Raw genomic sequence first — 17,973 nt, forward strand, 5'->3', positions numbered from 1 at the left:
CTAATAAGTTCATTAGCTCACTGGGGCAGCCTTTCCAAGAAGAGCACTGAAATGCTTTCAAGCTGACTTTACATCATCAGCTCTGAGTCCAAAGGCACACTGAGCATAAAATATCTTTATTTTGAACAAGAAACTGTATGATTAATATATCCATTAATTACAAGAACCAGCTTTCAGCAATTCTGGAGTGTGCTGAAAGGAACTTACTGGCAGTCCTTGGAAACCTGGATCACCTTTCATTCCCGGACCCCCAGGAGACCCTGGCCAGCCATTGCTCCCTTGCTCTCCTTTGGCCCCTTTCAGACCTGGAGGTCCTGGTGGCCCTGTTGGACCCGGTAAACCTAAAAAACAGAAGAAAAGAGTATTTAGTAGCAAAATTGGTTTACAGCAGGTATCTGATGGAGTACAAACAGGACAGGAGTACAGATGGACAGAACCAAAATTATTGTTGTGACATTTCAAGAAAATAAGTAGAATCTGTTGCAGGGGGACTCCTCATCCAATCATCTCTCTGTGGCTGACTGAAAATAGAGGGGGCTTTCCACATGTGCAGAACAAGCAGATAGTTCATCCTCAGGCATAAACATACTAAAGATATTTTGTTCCACTCTCCTCTTTAGCTTCTAGCACAGGCCACTGCCTTGGAAAGGCCAAGATGGGTCATTTTTAAATACATTAACCCTCCAGAACATAGGAAAATACAGCTCCAGATGCCTCAAAAATGTAAATAAAGTCCATAAGGAAACATGGAAATGGAGGCATCCTTCTCAACATTAAAAAGATTTCTGGACAAAGCCAACTGCTTGAGGACATAAAATCAGCCTGTTTTAGGACATACTGCCAAAACTGCCTGTTGAACAAGGTTTTCTCTGACCTGGGAGAAGAGGATAAACAAAGACATGCAAAACTGATTGTATTATCAATTACAATTAATTAGGTGAGCCTCGATGAACAGCAATACTTTAGTACTACAGATAAAGAATTACCTGGAAGACCAGGTTGGCCTTGGGGCCCTCTGTCTCCTTTAGGGCCTTCAATTGCACTTCCCGGTAGCCCAGGAAGACCTTGGCTCCCCTTAGGGCCCGGTGGACCTGCATATCCTGGCTCCCCTTTCAGGCCTGGGATCCCTGGACTTCCTGGGGATCCGGGAAAACCCACTTCGCCTTTTGCACCTGAGATTTGAAACAACCACAGAACACGATTAGAGAGAAGATCACAATCACTGAAACCTTCTGCCTTATTATCCACTCATAGTAAGCTTTATTCTTTTTGAAAACGCTGACATTAACTTTATGCATTTCTATAAAAATGCAAAACTTCAGGAAAACTGTATTATTCTTCATGTTATGATATAAAATATGAGGAAAGTAGTTTGACTGACATACCTTTTCTTATCTAAACTCATCAGTGGGGCTATTTTTAGTCACTCTTAGAATAGATTAACATTCAGCATCCCTCTACCACTCCTTACACAAAGTTTATAAAGCCCCCACTTACTTACAAGCCAACCCCTACTCTACAGCAGTTATTATTGTCAGAGTCAAGTAATGGATGTTCTGCTTGACTAAGCACAAAAGGACTTGCTCCTGGAGAAAAATTGAATACTTTTTTACTAAGATCTAGATTTAGACTCATTGTACTTACTTTCAGGTTTGTACAAATAGTTAACGATTGCAATTCAATCTAATTTTAGACTGAGCAAAAGAATATAGAGTAATTGGTATAAGTACAACAATAAGAGCAACAAAATTTATAAAGAACACTATCCCTGGCTCTCTGCCTGAGCAGAACAAGGTTTTTAAACCCTAGACTTGTTTCTTTGGAACTACAATACATTTAGAACACAAATTATGAAAGCAGAATATATATTTACTCTAAACCAAGATATTTTTAAATGAGCTGAGCTGATAAAATGAGATATGGAGAAGGTGAGAGAAGTGTTCTCATAATCTAGTGCTCTACATGCCTACCAAGCTATGATTAGAAAATATGCTTTGGTTATTAAGTTCTCTAACATTAGGGCTTTTGCAGTAGTTAATGACTGTTAATTAGTCTAAGATGGTAAATAAAAGATATTCCAAAATTCTGGTTTATTACTTTGGATTGTCCTGACAAGTTTCCTGTATTAATAAAATGAATGGGTGAGGTAGGGCATTGATATTTAAAGCTATGTAAGTTCTTCAAAATCATTTCATGTTCATTTCATGGATGAACTAGTTGAATAGTCTGTGCTTTCCAGATGGTGGAAATTGAAAATTCCCCCATTATACACAATTTCCTTTACCAACAGCAGGTTGATATTTCTTCACTATCTATTGCAGCCTAGTGTCTAGGATATACTTGTTTTATAAAATGGAGCATGGTGCATTACAGACACCTCGAACAATCACGGCCTCAAGCCAATCAAACCATTCTCACAGCACAGTGCAGTCACACACCTTTTAGAGAACATATAGGGATTTGAATTGTCATAGTCATGTGGCTGTACCCAAGCTATTAAGTCCTGAGCCCAGGTAATAAAAATTTTCATTGAGATCTCATCAGGACTACTATCTTTTCCATCTCTGCACCATGCTCCTGTGCATAGCTTAGACATGCTCTATTGAGCTATAGTAAATAATTAAAAGTAAAGTAATAGCAATTAATACATCTGAGCTGCAAAACAGATTCAGGCAAAGAAATTACTACACTATCCTGACCACAAAACCACTACCTATGGCTGTCTGATGCACAGAGCCTCACTAGATTTTGATTCTTACAAAATTAGTAGGAAAACAGAAATAATTGGAGTCAAAAACACAGCACACAAATACAGGAGTTATTTATATTACCTTATCACACCACAGCTTGCAGTAAATTCCACACTATGAATAATTACCTATTTTAGGGTATATCTAACTCCAAGATGTTGACACTGTAACAGAAATCAGTATTTGAACCTCTCAGAGCTTCTGCCTACTCTGAGAAGGCAAAGGATGTAAAAGAATTAAATAGAAGGTATGTCTGTATTACAGAATTATGGTTATAGTATGTTCAGAAGGAGGTTTAAAATTGTTTAAGTAAGTGTTTTACCTTTATCTCCCTTTGCACCAGGAAATCCTGGAAGTCCTCTACCTGGAAGACCTGCAGTACAGAGAGAGCAAAAAATGAGAAGTTGGGAAAGTACTTACATTTAACTTGTCATGAATAAAACTCCATTATGCAAATAGAAACTCCAAATAAATGGCTTATGCAAGAGTTCTTCAGGGCAGAAGCTGTTTTTGTTATGCACTGGTATTGTACTTCGCACAATAGGTCCTCTATGACTGAAAACTCTACCAGAAGAAAAGGCAAGGCTGCTCCACTGTTTCACAGCTAAGCTGCAGGCTGAAATTCATTTCAAAACACAATTCTTTAAAGTATCACCAGCTCTTGTGAAAGAAATTCTTGCAAGATTACATTGATTAAACACAGTTGCTCATTTAAATGATCACACTGCGATGCTAGACGATCAAAAAACATCAATACTGACTTTATTTTCTAAGGTTTCACCAAAGCTAGTACACACCTCTACCAGCTACTCCTGTGCAGCCTGTGTCTGTGCATTTTCATACCATAGGAACTGAAGATGACAGTCACAGTACCTTGTTCTCCCTTTGCACCAGCAGCACCTGGAATCCCATCATAACCTGGTTCACCCTTCTGACCAATGGCACCAGCAGGACCCGGAACACCAGGTTCACCTGAAAAATCATTGACATTTTCATTTTACCTATGACTTTTTCTTTTTTCTTTATTTTTTTCTCTCAAGAAAAATTTTACTTTTTATTTTACTCCCACATGGACCAAGCAGATATTGCATGATGGCTTCAGTGTGGCTTTTCACTGAGTTTACTTCTGAATTAAATCAGTCTGAGACAGGGCTCAAGTATTAAAAACTTTGACAGAGCTAATTGTCATGAATCTTAGTGAGTTTAGAATGCAGGAACTCCAGCAAAGACTTGTGAACAGCACAGTCCATTGTTATGTAAGATGATGTGTCCTGCAGCCAAAAAACTGAGAAAAGAAGACTCCAAGATCAAAAATGTTAATAACAGCAATGGACTTACTCTACTCCATACTCTATTTTCTTTCTAATAGCTGTGAAATGATACTAATGTGGTGATTCAAGTTTGGTCATAAAGATCAACTGAATTGTTTTTAAATTAACTTAGAAACAACAGAAGTGATGGCTGTAACAACAACCAGTGCTGTGGAAGGTGGTAAAATCTATTCTTCTAACAGTGAAAAAGAAATATGAGCCCCCCACTACACTGACCCAGATTTACCTAAGAAACTGCAATGTCTTTTTTGCTTATTAAATGAAAAAATGCACTGTGAAATATCAGAGCCAAAATTAATGTAGAATGATAAAGATTTGTTTTATCCACTGCTTGGAGATGAACAATATTTTAAGTGTCCTTTGGTGGTTTATATTTCTTTACCTGGTTCTCCTTTTAAACCTGGAATCCCACTTAAGCCAGGAAGTCCTTTTTCACCCTTGTCTCCATGACGGCCAGGGCTTCCTAAAGAAAGGAAGAAAAATGTGTTTCCATGTGGGATATTTGATATAATTTTTACTTTAATTTTTCACTTCAGTTTCTGTTTTATAAAGGCATAAATACTTGCCTGGAAATCCTGCCATGCCAGGGGATCCTTTGGGACCTGGGGCACCCGGCATTCCAGGAATTCCTGCACTACCTTTTTCACCCTTATCTCCAGATAAACCTGGACTGCCCGTTCTTCCTGGTTCTCCCTGGAAGAGGCAGCACACATGAAATCCAGACATTAATTCAGAAACAGTTTTTTGTGTATGCAGTGGTAGATGTCACCCAGCTTATCCAACTGACTTTTAAAGAATTCCATTGTTTTTCCACTCCTACACAATGTAATTTAGGGTTAAATTTGGTGCTAAATTCCAGTCTCAGAATTTTTAACTAATCTAGCAATTGCTTAATACCTACCAATGAAAATGAGCACCTTTCTATGCATTTTTAGGCTGGTTATACAAAGTCTTTTCAAACTTAGCCTCTTAACTTACTACACTTCATCATTTTAAAGTGAGTCTTTTTTTGAGTCCTCAGTAAGTTTGCTACCAGATTAGCAGGTATTATTTTTACCATTTTTACTTATGAATTCATGATAACTGTCATTGTACAGCTAGGAAAAGGAATATGAAACAAATGAGAGTCCTATTAGATACTATTAGAGTTTAAATTAAACTTTACAGACAGTATTAATATAGTTCACTTTTCAGCAGCATCTGAGCACTGTATAATATCTTTGTAAAAGTACAGTAACATTATTTTAGTGTGATTATTTGCCCTGTTTGTAAAATGCCCTTTTCACATTATTGCCTTTGTATTTTTAAAAATTCTTCCCCTTCCCTACATTTCTAGCACTGTGAATTAGCCTATTTTGAGCAGAGATAATAAAAAAGAACACTGAAGACATTGGTTCCATCAAACAGAATGCAGCTAAAAAAACAGTACATATGCACATATTTCAAGTTTTTCATTAGGTGGTTAAATTAGCATAATAGAAAACATAACAAAACAGCTTAGAGGCCAACAGCATCTTTTCAAGTGCTCAGCAGAGATAACCAAATCCTTAAGGGTATAAATACCTTCTCACCAGGAGCCCCTGGAAAGCCAATTCCAGGAAAACCTGGTGCTCCTTTGTCTCCTTTTTCACCTTTTTGCCCAGGGAACCCTGGTGTGCCTGGTGAACCGGGTACTCCAGGAAGACCCTTTTCTCCAGGTGTTCCTAGTAAAGGGAAGGGAAAAATGGGTTCATCACAACCAGTGGTACCCTAGCAGTGTTGACAGTGATGTTTCAGCGTTGCTTTAGCTATTCAGAGCTATAAAAGTAAGTAAATTTTCTTTTGAGATTCACTCTCTAAATGGGACTTTTTATGAGATGATAAACTCTACTCCTAGGAGGAGATGGTAATAATCTTGGATTCAGAGTAAACAAAGATCTCGCTAAAAATATGAACTGATTAAAACTTTATTTTTATTTGAATAATTTCTAATAGTCCTACAGTGACAAAGTGACTCTTCTGCAGTGTATTTTTTCTGTCCTGATTTACCATTTCAGACTTTCACATTTGATTACCTAAATATGCTAGACACAAGGCTGTCCCAATGGAGACAAAATTTCCATGTTGAGTTACAGGTATTTCTCCATTTTATTCTTTACCAATCTCTTCCACAACAACATTATTCCCAGATCCCTACAGTTTATAATTGACACTCAGTACACAGCAACTCACCAAACCTTTTAGAAGGGGGAAAATACACAAGAAGCTTAATGCAGTTCATAGACTACCAGAGAGAGACAGATAAACAGGCATCACTCAAAAAACTGCCCGTCTGAAACAAATACAGAAAACCTAAACATCCAGCTAAGGGATTTGCATGTAGTAACTTAGGAAACCATCCTATTATTTGTATATCACAATAAGATTGAAAAGCAATGTCCCAAAAGCCTAACATTCAGTCACTGCAAACAGTGCAATTACTTAGTAGATCTACACCAACAAATATTCCATACAGGTTTCTCATATTGTTCTATATTAACTTGAGGAAAAAATAATAAGAAGAAATTCCTAGCCATCAGTACCTGGCAAACCCATTTCACCAACTGATCCTTTCTGTCCTGGAACTCCTGGATCCCCTGGGTACCCTGGGGGGCCTTGATCACCTTTTGGTCCTATGGACAACAGAGAAATTAAGAATCTCATTCATTAACAAGGTTTAAAATACCTGACAAACAGTCTATCTGCTGTTAGCTTCAGATATACCTGGTTGTCCTGGAGTACCAGGTTCACCATCTTTCCCTGGAATTCCTGGTTCTCCATAATCCCCACGTAGCCCTTTTTCTCCTGCTGCTCCATGGTCGCCTGGACACCAAAAAGAAAAACACAGTGAGATCAGTTTTATTACAATTTACTGTAATTACACATAATAATCCTTCTAGTTTTAATTTTTGATCGCTGCTGCTTCTCTCTGCTGGACAAGGATGGCTGAGTAAAACACAACTTTCCAATCATTAAACCAGTACTGAGGAAAGGCTGAAAACTATTGTAATTTTATGAGTGTCTATGCAAATTACAAAGCAAGTTATAACAGAAATTGAAATTAATGTTTAAGTTAGATTAATGAGTTATTTGAAAAGTGGTCTACAGGTGTTAACAGAAATTATTGATTTGACTGTTTCAGCTCTCTAAAAGGCACATGTGAACAACTAGTAAACAGACAGAAATTTGCTGTTTTCCCTGTTCTATTAAATGTTAAAGCACCTTCAGATGGCTTAATCTCTTACTCTATAGTGTGCCTCTTCTCCAACTTTATGTCCACACTTTTTGGTCATAAACAATTCTGTTAGTGTTGCATAGAGCTGCAGGACAATGGGTAACTGAAGATAAGTCACTGAATGTTTTAAAGTAAGTAGCTTCTATTAAAAACATTTCAAGATGTCCAAAACCAAATTTTTTCATTAGGCATCACTGATAATATCCCATGAAAATTATGTATCCTCTCTGCACAGTTTGCATTTTGGAAGCTTCTGAAAACATTACTGTGATATGTCTAGAGGAATGAAGGCAGCTAAAAGATCAGCAAAGTTATGGAGAGTAACTAAATTATTTTTCTCTGCTGGTACTAAGTATCTTTTGGTTGAAGAGGGTGAGATAAGAGCACGAATTTGCATTCTGGGATCTGTTTGGAACCTACTCTTCCAGGCTGTGTATGCCAGGACAATCTGTAGACTGTGTGTGGTCAGGAAAAGGTAGAGCATAGACATTTGCAAGCATGCATTGTTAGTGCTGGGGAGATTAGTAAACTAGAAACCAAAGAAATTAACCATTTGAATTTCTCAGCAAAAGTTTCTTTATTTGCATGTAACAAGTGTGCCTAATTTAGATTTCTAGAAATAAAATAAAATTAATCATCCTACATGCCAGTAGTAGATAAGGAAATAGTGACAACAACCTACATGGTTTTAAGGCTTTACATACCACTGTATCTATCAAGGTCAGAAACAAATGAGAAAAAATAATGTAGATGATCTAATCTTTATAGGCTGGGAGCTTCATGAAAAGTGCTCTCAGAAGCTGCATCTCAGCTGAAGGGCAGATGTACTCCACGCTTGCTCACTCCCTCCCCTGCAGTCCCTGGCTGCCCAAGCTGCGAGGCACTACTTACCCACATGCCCAGGTTTCTCTGAGACCCAACCAGAACACGTGAGCCCAGATCTCCTTCTGACAATTAGCCAGGACATGGAGATAAGAGGTAGCTAAGACTGGGATATTCTCCTGTTTCCACAGTTCAAATACAACATAGTATAGTTATTAGTGATTCACTGTCAAACAGGAAAGGAGTCTGCCCTGGAATACACTGATGAAATGTACAGCTGACACTCAAAAGGAAAGGCTCAAAAAGAGGACAGGATTAGACTACAGAATGATTTTGAAGAGTTGGAGTGAAGCTTGAAAATCATCACAGTGAAAATCAAAAAGTGTAATGCACCAGCTGTGTGATCATTTTGTATGCATGTCAAAAACATGCATTCAAAATGAAAAAATATTATTACACAGGCAGTAGTCCAGAACTAAGGGACTGAGAATTACACCTAATCACAAACTCAGTCAGCTGTTGTTTCAAGAAGGGGAAATTTCATTCTAGCCAGGCCTGAGTTGAAGTACTTTGCTTGTTTCAGCAATGTGCACTCTAACAAGGATGCAGCCAAATTGGGGAGAAATCAGAAGGTGTAAAAAGAACAATAATTGTTTCAGAAAACATGATATACTATTAAAGCCTGAAGGATTTGGTTGAGGAAAATTAAAGACCACATGATCTCAGTAGCTTCCTTCTAAACTCTACACTTCTATTTTAACAAAATAAGTTAATTTTTAAAAGTAAATTTTAATTAAAAAGTAATTTATAGTAAGAACAAACATGAAAAATATGTAAAATATACATGATTTTTTTCTCTGAAAAGAAACACAGGAGACAAAAATATTTCAAACAACTAATTTATCAATTATCAACAAATCTAAAAATCCAAGAAGAATGGATTATCTAAAAAAGCTAACAAATCTATAACCGTGAAGTTTCTAAACAGAAAACTGATTGCCTTTCTCCTGAATACTTCCAGATGTTTCTAAACTGATATAAGTTGATCTTTTGGTATCAGTGGCATAAATGCATTTCTTTCCTGAGTTTTCTTCAGGTCACAAAGAAAAATGTGTCAAAAAAAGGCTGCTCACTTTTTTTCTTACACTATCAATTGATCTTCATGGTCACAACTACATGTTTTACATAAAAGACAGATTTTTCCCTTCTGGAAAGCTCTAGTTTTTTCTTTTAAAATTTCTTTTCTTTTCAGAAAGTCTTCTGATTAAAGTGGAAAAATCAATTATACAAGGACAAACTGAACCAAGACCCTTTTTCCTCTGTGATCAATTGTTTTTTTATAGAGTTGACAAACACCAGGAAAGTATCTATATTTGCTGTGTCAAACCCTTTAATTTTACTTGAAATACTAAAATTAATGCAAAACTGAATTCCAAGTACTGCTGCCTGGTAGTATATGAGTGTTAATTCCACTTACTCACAGTTAGAGAATAAAGTTACCTTTTTCTCCTTGATCTCCCTTCTGGCCTTTGAGGCTAACCATGTCCATGTCTATTGTTCCAGGTTTTCCTGGGAGACCAGCTTCACCTTTATCTCCCTTAACACCAGGATCACCCTGTGGTCCAATTACACCTTTGAAACCTTGGCTACCTATAAAGAGACAACACTGAATGTTATAGAGTCATACAAAACTTTGCAAAAATATCTAGTAGACAACAACAAATTAAATGAGCTATTTATTGAGACTTTGACCACCAAATACCACGTTCTGGAACAGCTGCTATGAATTTTTTATATATATACTTCACAATAGCTCTGTCAGAAAGTTGACATATTTTTCCCACTTCACAGCCATTAGTTTTAGATTCTTGAAACAATAAGGATAGGAATTTGGCAGTAATACAGAGCATTATTTGAGGCTCTTAATTAAGACCTTCCTACTGGCTTTTAATAATTTCAAATAGTGTATTTTTCTTGGAGTAACACCTATAGCAGCCCCACACCTAGCAAACCATTATGTTGTTGAAGAATGGAAGAAAATATTGTCTTGGTGCCCAAACACATGAGGGCTCCTGGGACATAGCTTTTTATAATATTTCTAACTTGGAGGAAAGTTACTTGACATAAATATGCCTTAGGCCAAATATACTCCTTATCTTGGGTTATTTCCCAACTTCTGTTGGGGAAAAGCTGTTGTTTTTTTGGTATGTTTTCTATTTTGAGAAAATCTCTTACCTTTTTCACCAGGTAACCCTCTATCTCCAACTGGTCCAGGAGTTCCTGGTAATCCAGGAGTTCCCATAACTCCCATTTCTCCTTTGGGTCCTGAAGGCAAAGGAGAAGAGTAAATAAAAAAAAATAAAGCAAGCAGTGTAAAGTACAAGAAACAGAATTATTTACTGCCTATCATATTAGGAGTTGCACTACTTAAGGAAAAATAGGACAAAGATGATTAAACTAAAACAGCCCAATAGAGAAAACAACAGTAAAAAACAGTATTACGAAAACCAGAGAAAAACAGTTTGTAATGGGTTTTTGACAAATTCTTAAAACTTCCTATTACAGCAAACAATGCTGTCATTAACCAAGGCATTATTAAAACCATACTCTGTCACTAAAACTGTGCAGAATAATCCCCTTTCATTATTACAGGAGAAAGGCTAGTTCCTTCAAGCTGCTGGATTTGATCCATGAAAGGACTTCAGCAGCAGCTCAGTCACGTGCACGGAGTTGCTTTACTGACATCAGTCTGTGCATTTTCCCAAGCTTGGGCTCTTTAATCAATCAATTCCTAACCAAGTGAAAGGGTGTGCTACTACAGCTTAATAAAATAGTTGTCAAAGATGCTGATTTCTGAGGGACAAGGTGTTTACCTGCTGATCCTTTCAGTCCAACAGCCCCCTGTGGACCTGGCAGGCCAGGTAACCCCACCGAGCCTGGGACTCCTGGCTGGCCTGGGCTGCCTTTATCCCCTTTTGGTCCTGGCATATCTAGACCTGGGACACCAGGGAAGCCCCTTTCTCCTTTCACTCCAGGAAATCCTAGGAAAAACAGAAGATACAGGGTTAGTCCTTAAAAAAAACAAGGAAAAACATTAATAAGCATATCTGACCATGTCCACCTGTGACTCGCAAATTACATGGCATGATGAAGACTCAAAGGCAGACAGCAGAACCAGTCCTAATTTCCTAAGAGAGGCTTTAAACCTATATCTATTACCCACCAATGACCAGAGAAGACCAATCCAAATGCCAACAATCCTCTGAAGAAGGCCTCGCCCTGCATTTTGAACCACATGGAGGAGGCCCACTGGCATGTCCCCCCATCAACCTCACACTGCAAAAAGTTCTCAAGCAACACTTTTACCTGTGTTATGCACTTATGTTAAAATTCTGCTCTTGAACAGCAACATGGGAGTATTCTCTTCTCACCTGGTGGTCCCTGGGGTCCCGGCTGCCCGGCAGGTCCTGGCAATCCTGGAGGGCCCAGCCCCGGTGCACCTGGAGGGCCCTGCAAGCCTTGGAGACCTGGGAGACCAGGGTCACCTGCAGGGAGACGGGAGAAATATAGACCAAGCATTCTCTGATGCTGTTTGACATCTTGCTTGCTGAAGATGTCAGACAAGGTGCTTTGGAAGCACATGGCCAAGGAGACCTCAAGAGCCAGCAACACCTCCAAGCCTGGGTTTGGAATAAGGGCTGCTCTTTGCTGTTAGCATTTGCTACTGGTGGGTGGTAGGAAAAAACAAGAAGGGAAAAGGGCAATTCCCCAAGATATCAGTAGGATATTTCAGTGATGAATAGACTATTTGCTGCATCTGCAGGGCAGTGACTTTGAAAAGAAATACAAATACAAAACTTTATTTTTCCAGTGATGTTACCTCTGAATCCTTGCTGTCCAGGTATGCCTGGAAAGCCTTGCTCGCCACGTAAACCAGGCAGTCCTGGATTTCCCTTTTCTCCAGGGATACCAGCTGGGCCAGGGGGGCCTGGCAATCCCTTAGGGCCAGGCAGACCTACACCAGGTTCACCCTAGCCAAAGAAACACAATAGAATAGGAATCAACAGATCAAAACCAATAAATCATTTATTAAATGTATTTAAATCATGTAATACAGGGCTAATGTATAGACCTCTATACATGACTTCAGGGGAGAGCTGTAAGCCCCTTGAAAGTGTTAATGTTAAACATTTATCCATCTACTCTGTCACCTTGTGTGCACAGTGGGAAACAAAATGAAAGGCAGTTTGGCCAACTTTTAAAACGTTGTTCCTTGCACATATTCCTATCAACACAGGGAGTCACAGATAACAGTATCAGCAGCTGGCATCTACCTTTTGGCCTTGTAAACCTGGAACTCCTGGCAAACCATCCAGACCAGGGGTTCCTGGAGTTCCTGGCAGACCAGGTGAGCCTGGCTGACCTTGGAAACCTACAAAACAAAGCAAAACAAAGCAATAGTCTCAACATTGCTATCTCTGTCTGTAATTGACTTCTGCTGTTTCTTTAAGCCTCTAACTGAACTATTCACAGGGACATGTTAAAAAAAAGCTGGGTAGTCAAACTTCTAGGCATGCCAGTATGCAAATGTCCTAGCAAAGATTCAAGTGCTGACTTCAGTTGGCTTCTGATGAGAAACAGCCACCCAGAAGAAATAAATGCTGAGTGTCTCCTCTTAAATAAATAGCCTTGTGGGTGCATCTCCCATCTCCCTTATGAAAAACATCCTGCAAAACTGGGTTCCCAAAGTTTTCTTCAGAAAAGGCAACTTAACGTGTTAGGCATCAGACTGAGGGATGCACAAGTCCTCTTGTGAATCAACACCTTTTGTGCAGTATATGTCTTGTGACATGTTCTACGTTCTACATGTCCTGCTGTGGGTTTCATACAGAAGGTTTCTATGCCAGAGCTAGCCCATGAACTGCACCTTAGGAGTGCAAAAAGAAATACCTACAACATTCTGCAAATCCCTTCAAGATAGCACTCATTCAACATCAGCACATGCACATCAAATTCAAATGAAGCAGGCAGAAATCCAGCTTTTAGGCTAAGACCCCAGAATGTCATTGGGCAGAGCTGAGTTCATGGAAGAAACTTTCCTTTTAAAGGAATAAATTTCTTTCCTTTAAAGAAATATATTTAATGTGTCATTTCTTTCATCTGGCATCAAAGTGCGTATAGCAATTCTTTTCCAGATACAATGGGCCTTTTCTGTTCAGGTCCCAATGCAGTCTCAGAGGAACCAGACATGGTAACAGAGAAAAATATGCCCTTTCTCCTTATTAAATTTCTGACCCTCCCAGTTCATTGGTGTGTGGAACCATAAGAAATAATAATGAAGACACAAAAGAATTTTTGTGATTGAGGTGGCTGCTGAAATTTCAGTCATCTAATTCTAAATGAGCAGCAGTACTGTGAAATATGTCTTCAAAAAATCCAAAACATTTAGACTCCCTCCAAGCTACTTGCTAACTCTGACAATGGAGGGAAGACTAACTTGTGTTGAGTAAGCTGGAATTCTAACCAAGCCACTCTCAGCTGTCTGGGACTCAGCAGAGCTGTAAGTTCTGGAGCACAACTGTTATAGTTACGTCAGTATAATATTTTGACCAACTACACACAGAGTTTTCCATCTCTCAGAAGGGTAATCTCATCTCAGCAGCTTCAGTTGCTGCAATGTAAGATGCTGTACTATATCACCCTCTATTCTGGCAGTAGCTGTGACACTGTCTGTAGGTGCACCACTGCACTACACAAAGCAAGTGTGCAGTAAGTGTGGAGCTGAACTCTATCAAAAGAATGCTCACGGTGGGGTTGGTTGACTTTTGCAAGGGAGCTTCTTCAGCTGCACCTCCCAAATCCCAAGCAGCTACAGCTGGATGGCACAGGAGGCCTCCATCCACACTCCAGTTACACCAGCTTTGTTAGATGGATAGCTTTATCTTACCTTTGGGACCTGGAGGTCCAGGGAACCCTATACCTGGCTGCCCGACAGCACCTTTTTCTCCTGGTAGGCCAGGTATACCCGGAAGCCCAGGATTCCCTTTGTCACCTTTGCAAATAAAAACAAGACAAATGTTAACACAAAGGCTAACTTCTGGGGAACAGAACCATCCTGATAATCAAAGATTAACAGACTGCTGTACCTTGGGGTCCAGGGAAACCAGGTGGCCCAGGAAGGCCATCTGCCCCAGGAGGTCCAGGGAGTGATATAGTTCGTCCTGCTTCACCCTTTGCTCCTGTAAATGTAAAGTTATATCAGAGCGCAGGAACTGATGAAATAAAACAAGGGAGTTTTACCTTGACAGCATTATCAGTTTATCCATACCATTACAAGTGACTTGTTATGACTTTTTTTTTGGTACAAGATTCATAAAAAACTAGGATGAACCTAAACCGTCTCATTTCACCTAGCAAATTCTTCAAGAAAACAACACTAAAATATTTGCAATTATACTGCTGAAAACAAACACTGATTTAAATCAGAAAGTGTTTTAATTGCAGGCTTAAATTCTGTTGATACTGACACTGTACCATTTAAAGGGCATCATTTTAAACTATTTTTTCATATTTTTTTACATTATAGCATTACCTGGAAGTCCTGGTAAACCTGGGGTTCCAGCAAAGCCTCTGTCTCCTTTTTCACCAGGTAATCCTGCAGCACCTATCCCAGGAGGGCCAGGAAAACCTCTTTCACCACGCACTCCAGGGAATCCAGGCTGGCCAGGGGGACCACGTTCTCCTTTCAAGCCAGCTGTACCCTAATTTTTGGAAAGTGTAAGTGTACTTCTTGCCTGGCTGGCAAGACAGAACACATCATCCTGTCTGAATATTTTGCAACTGGGATTTGCACAGGTATCTGTAATGTTGAAGAAAGCAGATTTTTTCTACTGAGTTCAATGGAAACAGAACTAGGTTCCGTGTAGAATAGCACATGGAAATCACATCTAGCATGTAGGCCATGTTTCCAGTAGTGGATCTGGGAGCAGTGGTGAGCTCCATATTCAGGTCCATATCCACATCAGCTGAATTCTATCAGTGCAAGATTTTGAAGCATTTGTCTCCAGAGAGAAATATGCAGACTTGAATAGAACAGACTTGGATCTTGTCCTCACAATTTCTACCTGGATAACTGCACTCGTACAATCATCTCCAAACATCAGCTAAATCATTCACACTAGTTCTCACTATCAAGCTGTGTGAAAGGCAAAAAGGAGTAAAACTACTGTCCATATCCAAACCTTTTCTCTGCAGTCCTGAAAGTAACAAGCCATGCTGAATGCATTTGAGTCAGATTTGCATGACATATAAAAAGAAATGGTCTGAAAAACCTAGCTCTGAAATAGTGTGTTCTTGAAGAACTGTCTTCCTCACTACTTCCAGTGAGAACGGAATTGTCTTCTGAGGAAGAATGTACTACTCAAGGTAAGGAATAGATGTGGAAAAATGAATGAGGCCAATAAACATAAAGCATGTATAGGGCACAAAAGCATGTAAATTCTGATCTGAAAGGCAGAATGTATAGCACAGTAAGTAAACATAAATAAACTCACAGTAGGACAATATGTAAACTCAAAGAAACAGACATACCGCTGCTCCTTTTGGACCCTGAAGACCTGGAAATCCATCTTTTCCTGGTCTTCCTTCTCGTCCAGGAGCGCCTGGCTGTCCTGGGAAACCAGGATCTCCCTTTTCGCCTTTCAGGATAGAATCATAAGTAAAATCTCCAGGTTCTCCTTTTGCCCCAGGGCTGCCCATAAGTCCTGGAGCGCCGGGGGGCCCCTGAAATTTCACAAATTCAGATGTCATCAGTTGCCCTACAAACCCTTTAACTGATACAAAAGAAAGCAAACCTCCAGATACTGAAGTGTAAATCCAAATCAAGGGAACCACCAAGTCATTGACTGAGGAGGTCAAATGAGAGTATTTTCCAAGACACAGCAATCTTGGAAGCAGAAAGCTTCTCCTTTGGGTAGTTTATTCATGACATTCACCAGATGTGAATACTGTGAATACATGTGTTCCTTCATTATTAATATTCATTGATTTTGAACAGCTGACACAATCAGTTGGTAATTTCAGAATACTATGCTCAGAAAATAGTTTTGTAACCTCTTCTGGAAAGAAATTATCTACCTAATGGTATACCTACAGGACTTCCAGAATTTCAATTTTTCCCCTACATGTTTTCTAGGACCTGAATGAACTTTTCTGACAGGAACAGTCTCTATAATTTCTAGTGACTCAGAGCTACTCATTTGGGTAATAAAACAAATTTCATGGGCAATGTCCATTATGTACAGCTCATGTGTGCCCTCCACAACCTGAAGCAGAACATGATCAATTGTAACCTTTCAATTAGCATTGGAGTGTTCTGAATCAGACTCTGATGTTCTGGCATGGCTGTAAGCAATGTCAGCTTGAAGGGCTAGCCTCTATGTAATTTTTCCAAGTTAAATCATATGCTGGATCACCACCTGGCTGAACTTTGTGGAGCAAAACAAGCTCAAAAGCATTCAGAACTGCAGCCAATCCTTGTCTGATTAAAGACATGAATAACACGTACGAGGCAATAAAAGTAAAACATAAAGGTGTGGCAAATGCCAGGCAACAAAAAAGCTTAAATACTTTAGAATGTCCTTCATTTTTTTCCCACTGTTTCTTTCATGGAGCCCATTGATATTTTAGTACATTTAGTCACTGGGTAATGCAATCTATTTTGGTGGCAATAGGTAAAGAATTCATCTCAGTCACTAGCTGAATTCAGGCAGCAAGGCTTTATTTATACTCCAGGGAGTATAAATAAAAATTAAGTAATAAATAAAAATTGAGTAAAGAATTCATACAAATGGTTTGTGGTTTTTTACTTCTGAAGGTACCTCTCTCACCACTGTTGACAGAGGGAGCTCACTTAACCTCAGTGTGTGACAAAGCCAGAGCACAGGAATGTCACTGGGAAGGTTCATTGCCAGAAAGGATCAGCTGTATAGAAACAGGCACCTTTGGGGAGAAGAGGTCCAGGAAGACTCAGTCTACTCACACTAGGAATGGTGTCAAAACCCACATTATGCTACAGGAACATGAATGCTGACATAGGTTTTCACAGCAATCCTCAGTGTCCATAGGGGCACCTACATAGACTCTGACAAGGTCAAATGTAGTGTGGCAGTACACTGCTCATCCAGGAGTCATTTGGCTTACATTTTAGACAAGTGTTACAGCTGTTCTGCTTCTGGCCTTTCTGACAGTCATGTTGTGCTGCCTCAACATAATTTACAAGTAATCTTATTAGGATGCTATTCACTTCCACAGCTTTCCTTTATTTCTTCAAAAGTATTTAACTTTCCTGTTTACTAATTGTGTTTTACAGAACACACTGCACACACTTCCCAAAATATTCATTAACAACCTGGATGCAGGACTGGAAGGAATACTAAGTAAGTCTGCCAATCACAATAAACTGGGAGGTGCTGTCAACTCCCTTTAGGGCAGAATGTCCCTGTAGAGAGACCTCAACAAATCAGAGAAGCAATCACTTGCACAAGGGCAAGTACCAGATTCTGCACCTGGGATGGGGCAATCCTGAATAGATAGAGCAGAGAATGAGATCCTGCAAAGCAGTGACACAGAAAGGGACCTGGGGGTCCTGGTCAATGGCAAGATGAACATGAGCTAGAAGTGCCCTGGCAGCCAGGAGGGCCAACCCTGTCCTGGGAGCATCAGGCACAGCATGGCCAGTGGGCAAGGGAGGGGATTGTCCTGCTCTGCTCTGAGCTGGGGCAGCCTCACCTTTGGTGCCACAATATAAAAAAGACAT

At 39.5% G+C, this 17,973-nt stretch overlaps 1 protein-coding gene across 1 annotated transcript in view; it reads right to left on the bottom strand.

Moving 5' to 3' along the window:
- COL4A1 (collagen type IV alpha 1 chain) overlaps positions 1-17,973 on the bottom strand; it is a 120,181-nt gene that overhangs the window by 16,385 nt on the left and 85,823 nt on the right. The window contains exons 25-43 of the mRNA XM_015621928.3: positions 15,747-15,938; positions 14,749-14,917; positions 14,303-14,395; positions 14,104-14,208; positions 12,491-12,588; positions 12,037-12,187; positions 11,588-11,701; positions 11,030-11,197; positions 10,392-10,481; positions 9,657-9,806; positions 6,824-6,922; positions 6,643-6,732; positions 5,645-5,784; positions 4,648-4,774; positions 4,464-4,544; positions 3,624-3,722; positions 3,073-3,123; positions 987-1,172; positions 208-341 (exon numbers count right to left, since the gene is read on the bottom strand). Of these exons, the coding sequence (XP_015477414.1) occupies positions 208-341; positions 987-1,172; positions 3,073-3,123; positions 3,624-3,722; positions 4,464-4,544; positions 4,648-4,774; positions 5,645-5,784; positions 6,643-6,732; positions 6,824-6,922; positions 9,657-9,806; positions 10,392-10,481; positions 11,030-11,197; positions 11,588-11,701; positions 12,037-12,187; positions 12,491-12,588; positions 14,104-14,208; positions 14,303-14,395; positions 14,749-14,917; positions 15,747-15,938 (2,337 nt within the window). The remainder of the gene's footprint in view (positions 1-207; positions 342-986; positions 1,173-3,072; positions 3,124-3,623; positions 3,723-4,463; positions 4,545-4,647; positions 4,775-5,644; positions 5,785-6,642; positions 6,733-6,823; positions 6,923-9,656; positions 9,807-10,391; positions 10,482-11,029; positions 11,198-11,587; positions 11,702-12,036; positions 12,188-12,490; positions 12,589-14,103; positions 14,209-14,302; positions 14,396-14,748; positions 14,918-15,746; positions 15,939-17,973) is intronic.

Source organism: Parus major, chromosome 1 (assembly GCF_001522545.3).
Source record: "Parus major isolate Abel chromosome 1, Parus_major1.1, whole genome shotgun sequence".
NCBI lineage: Eukaryota > Metazoa > Chordata > Aves > Passeriformes > Paridae > Parus > Parus major.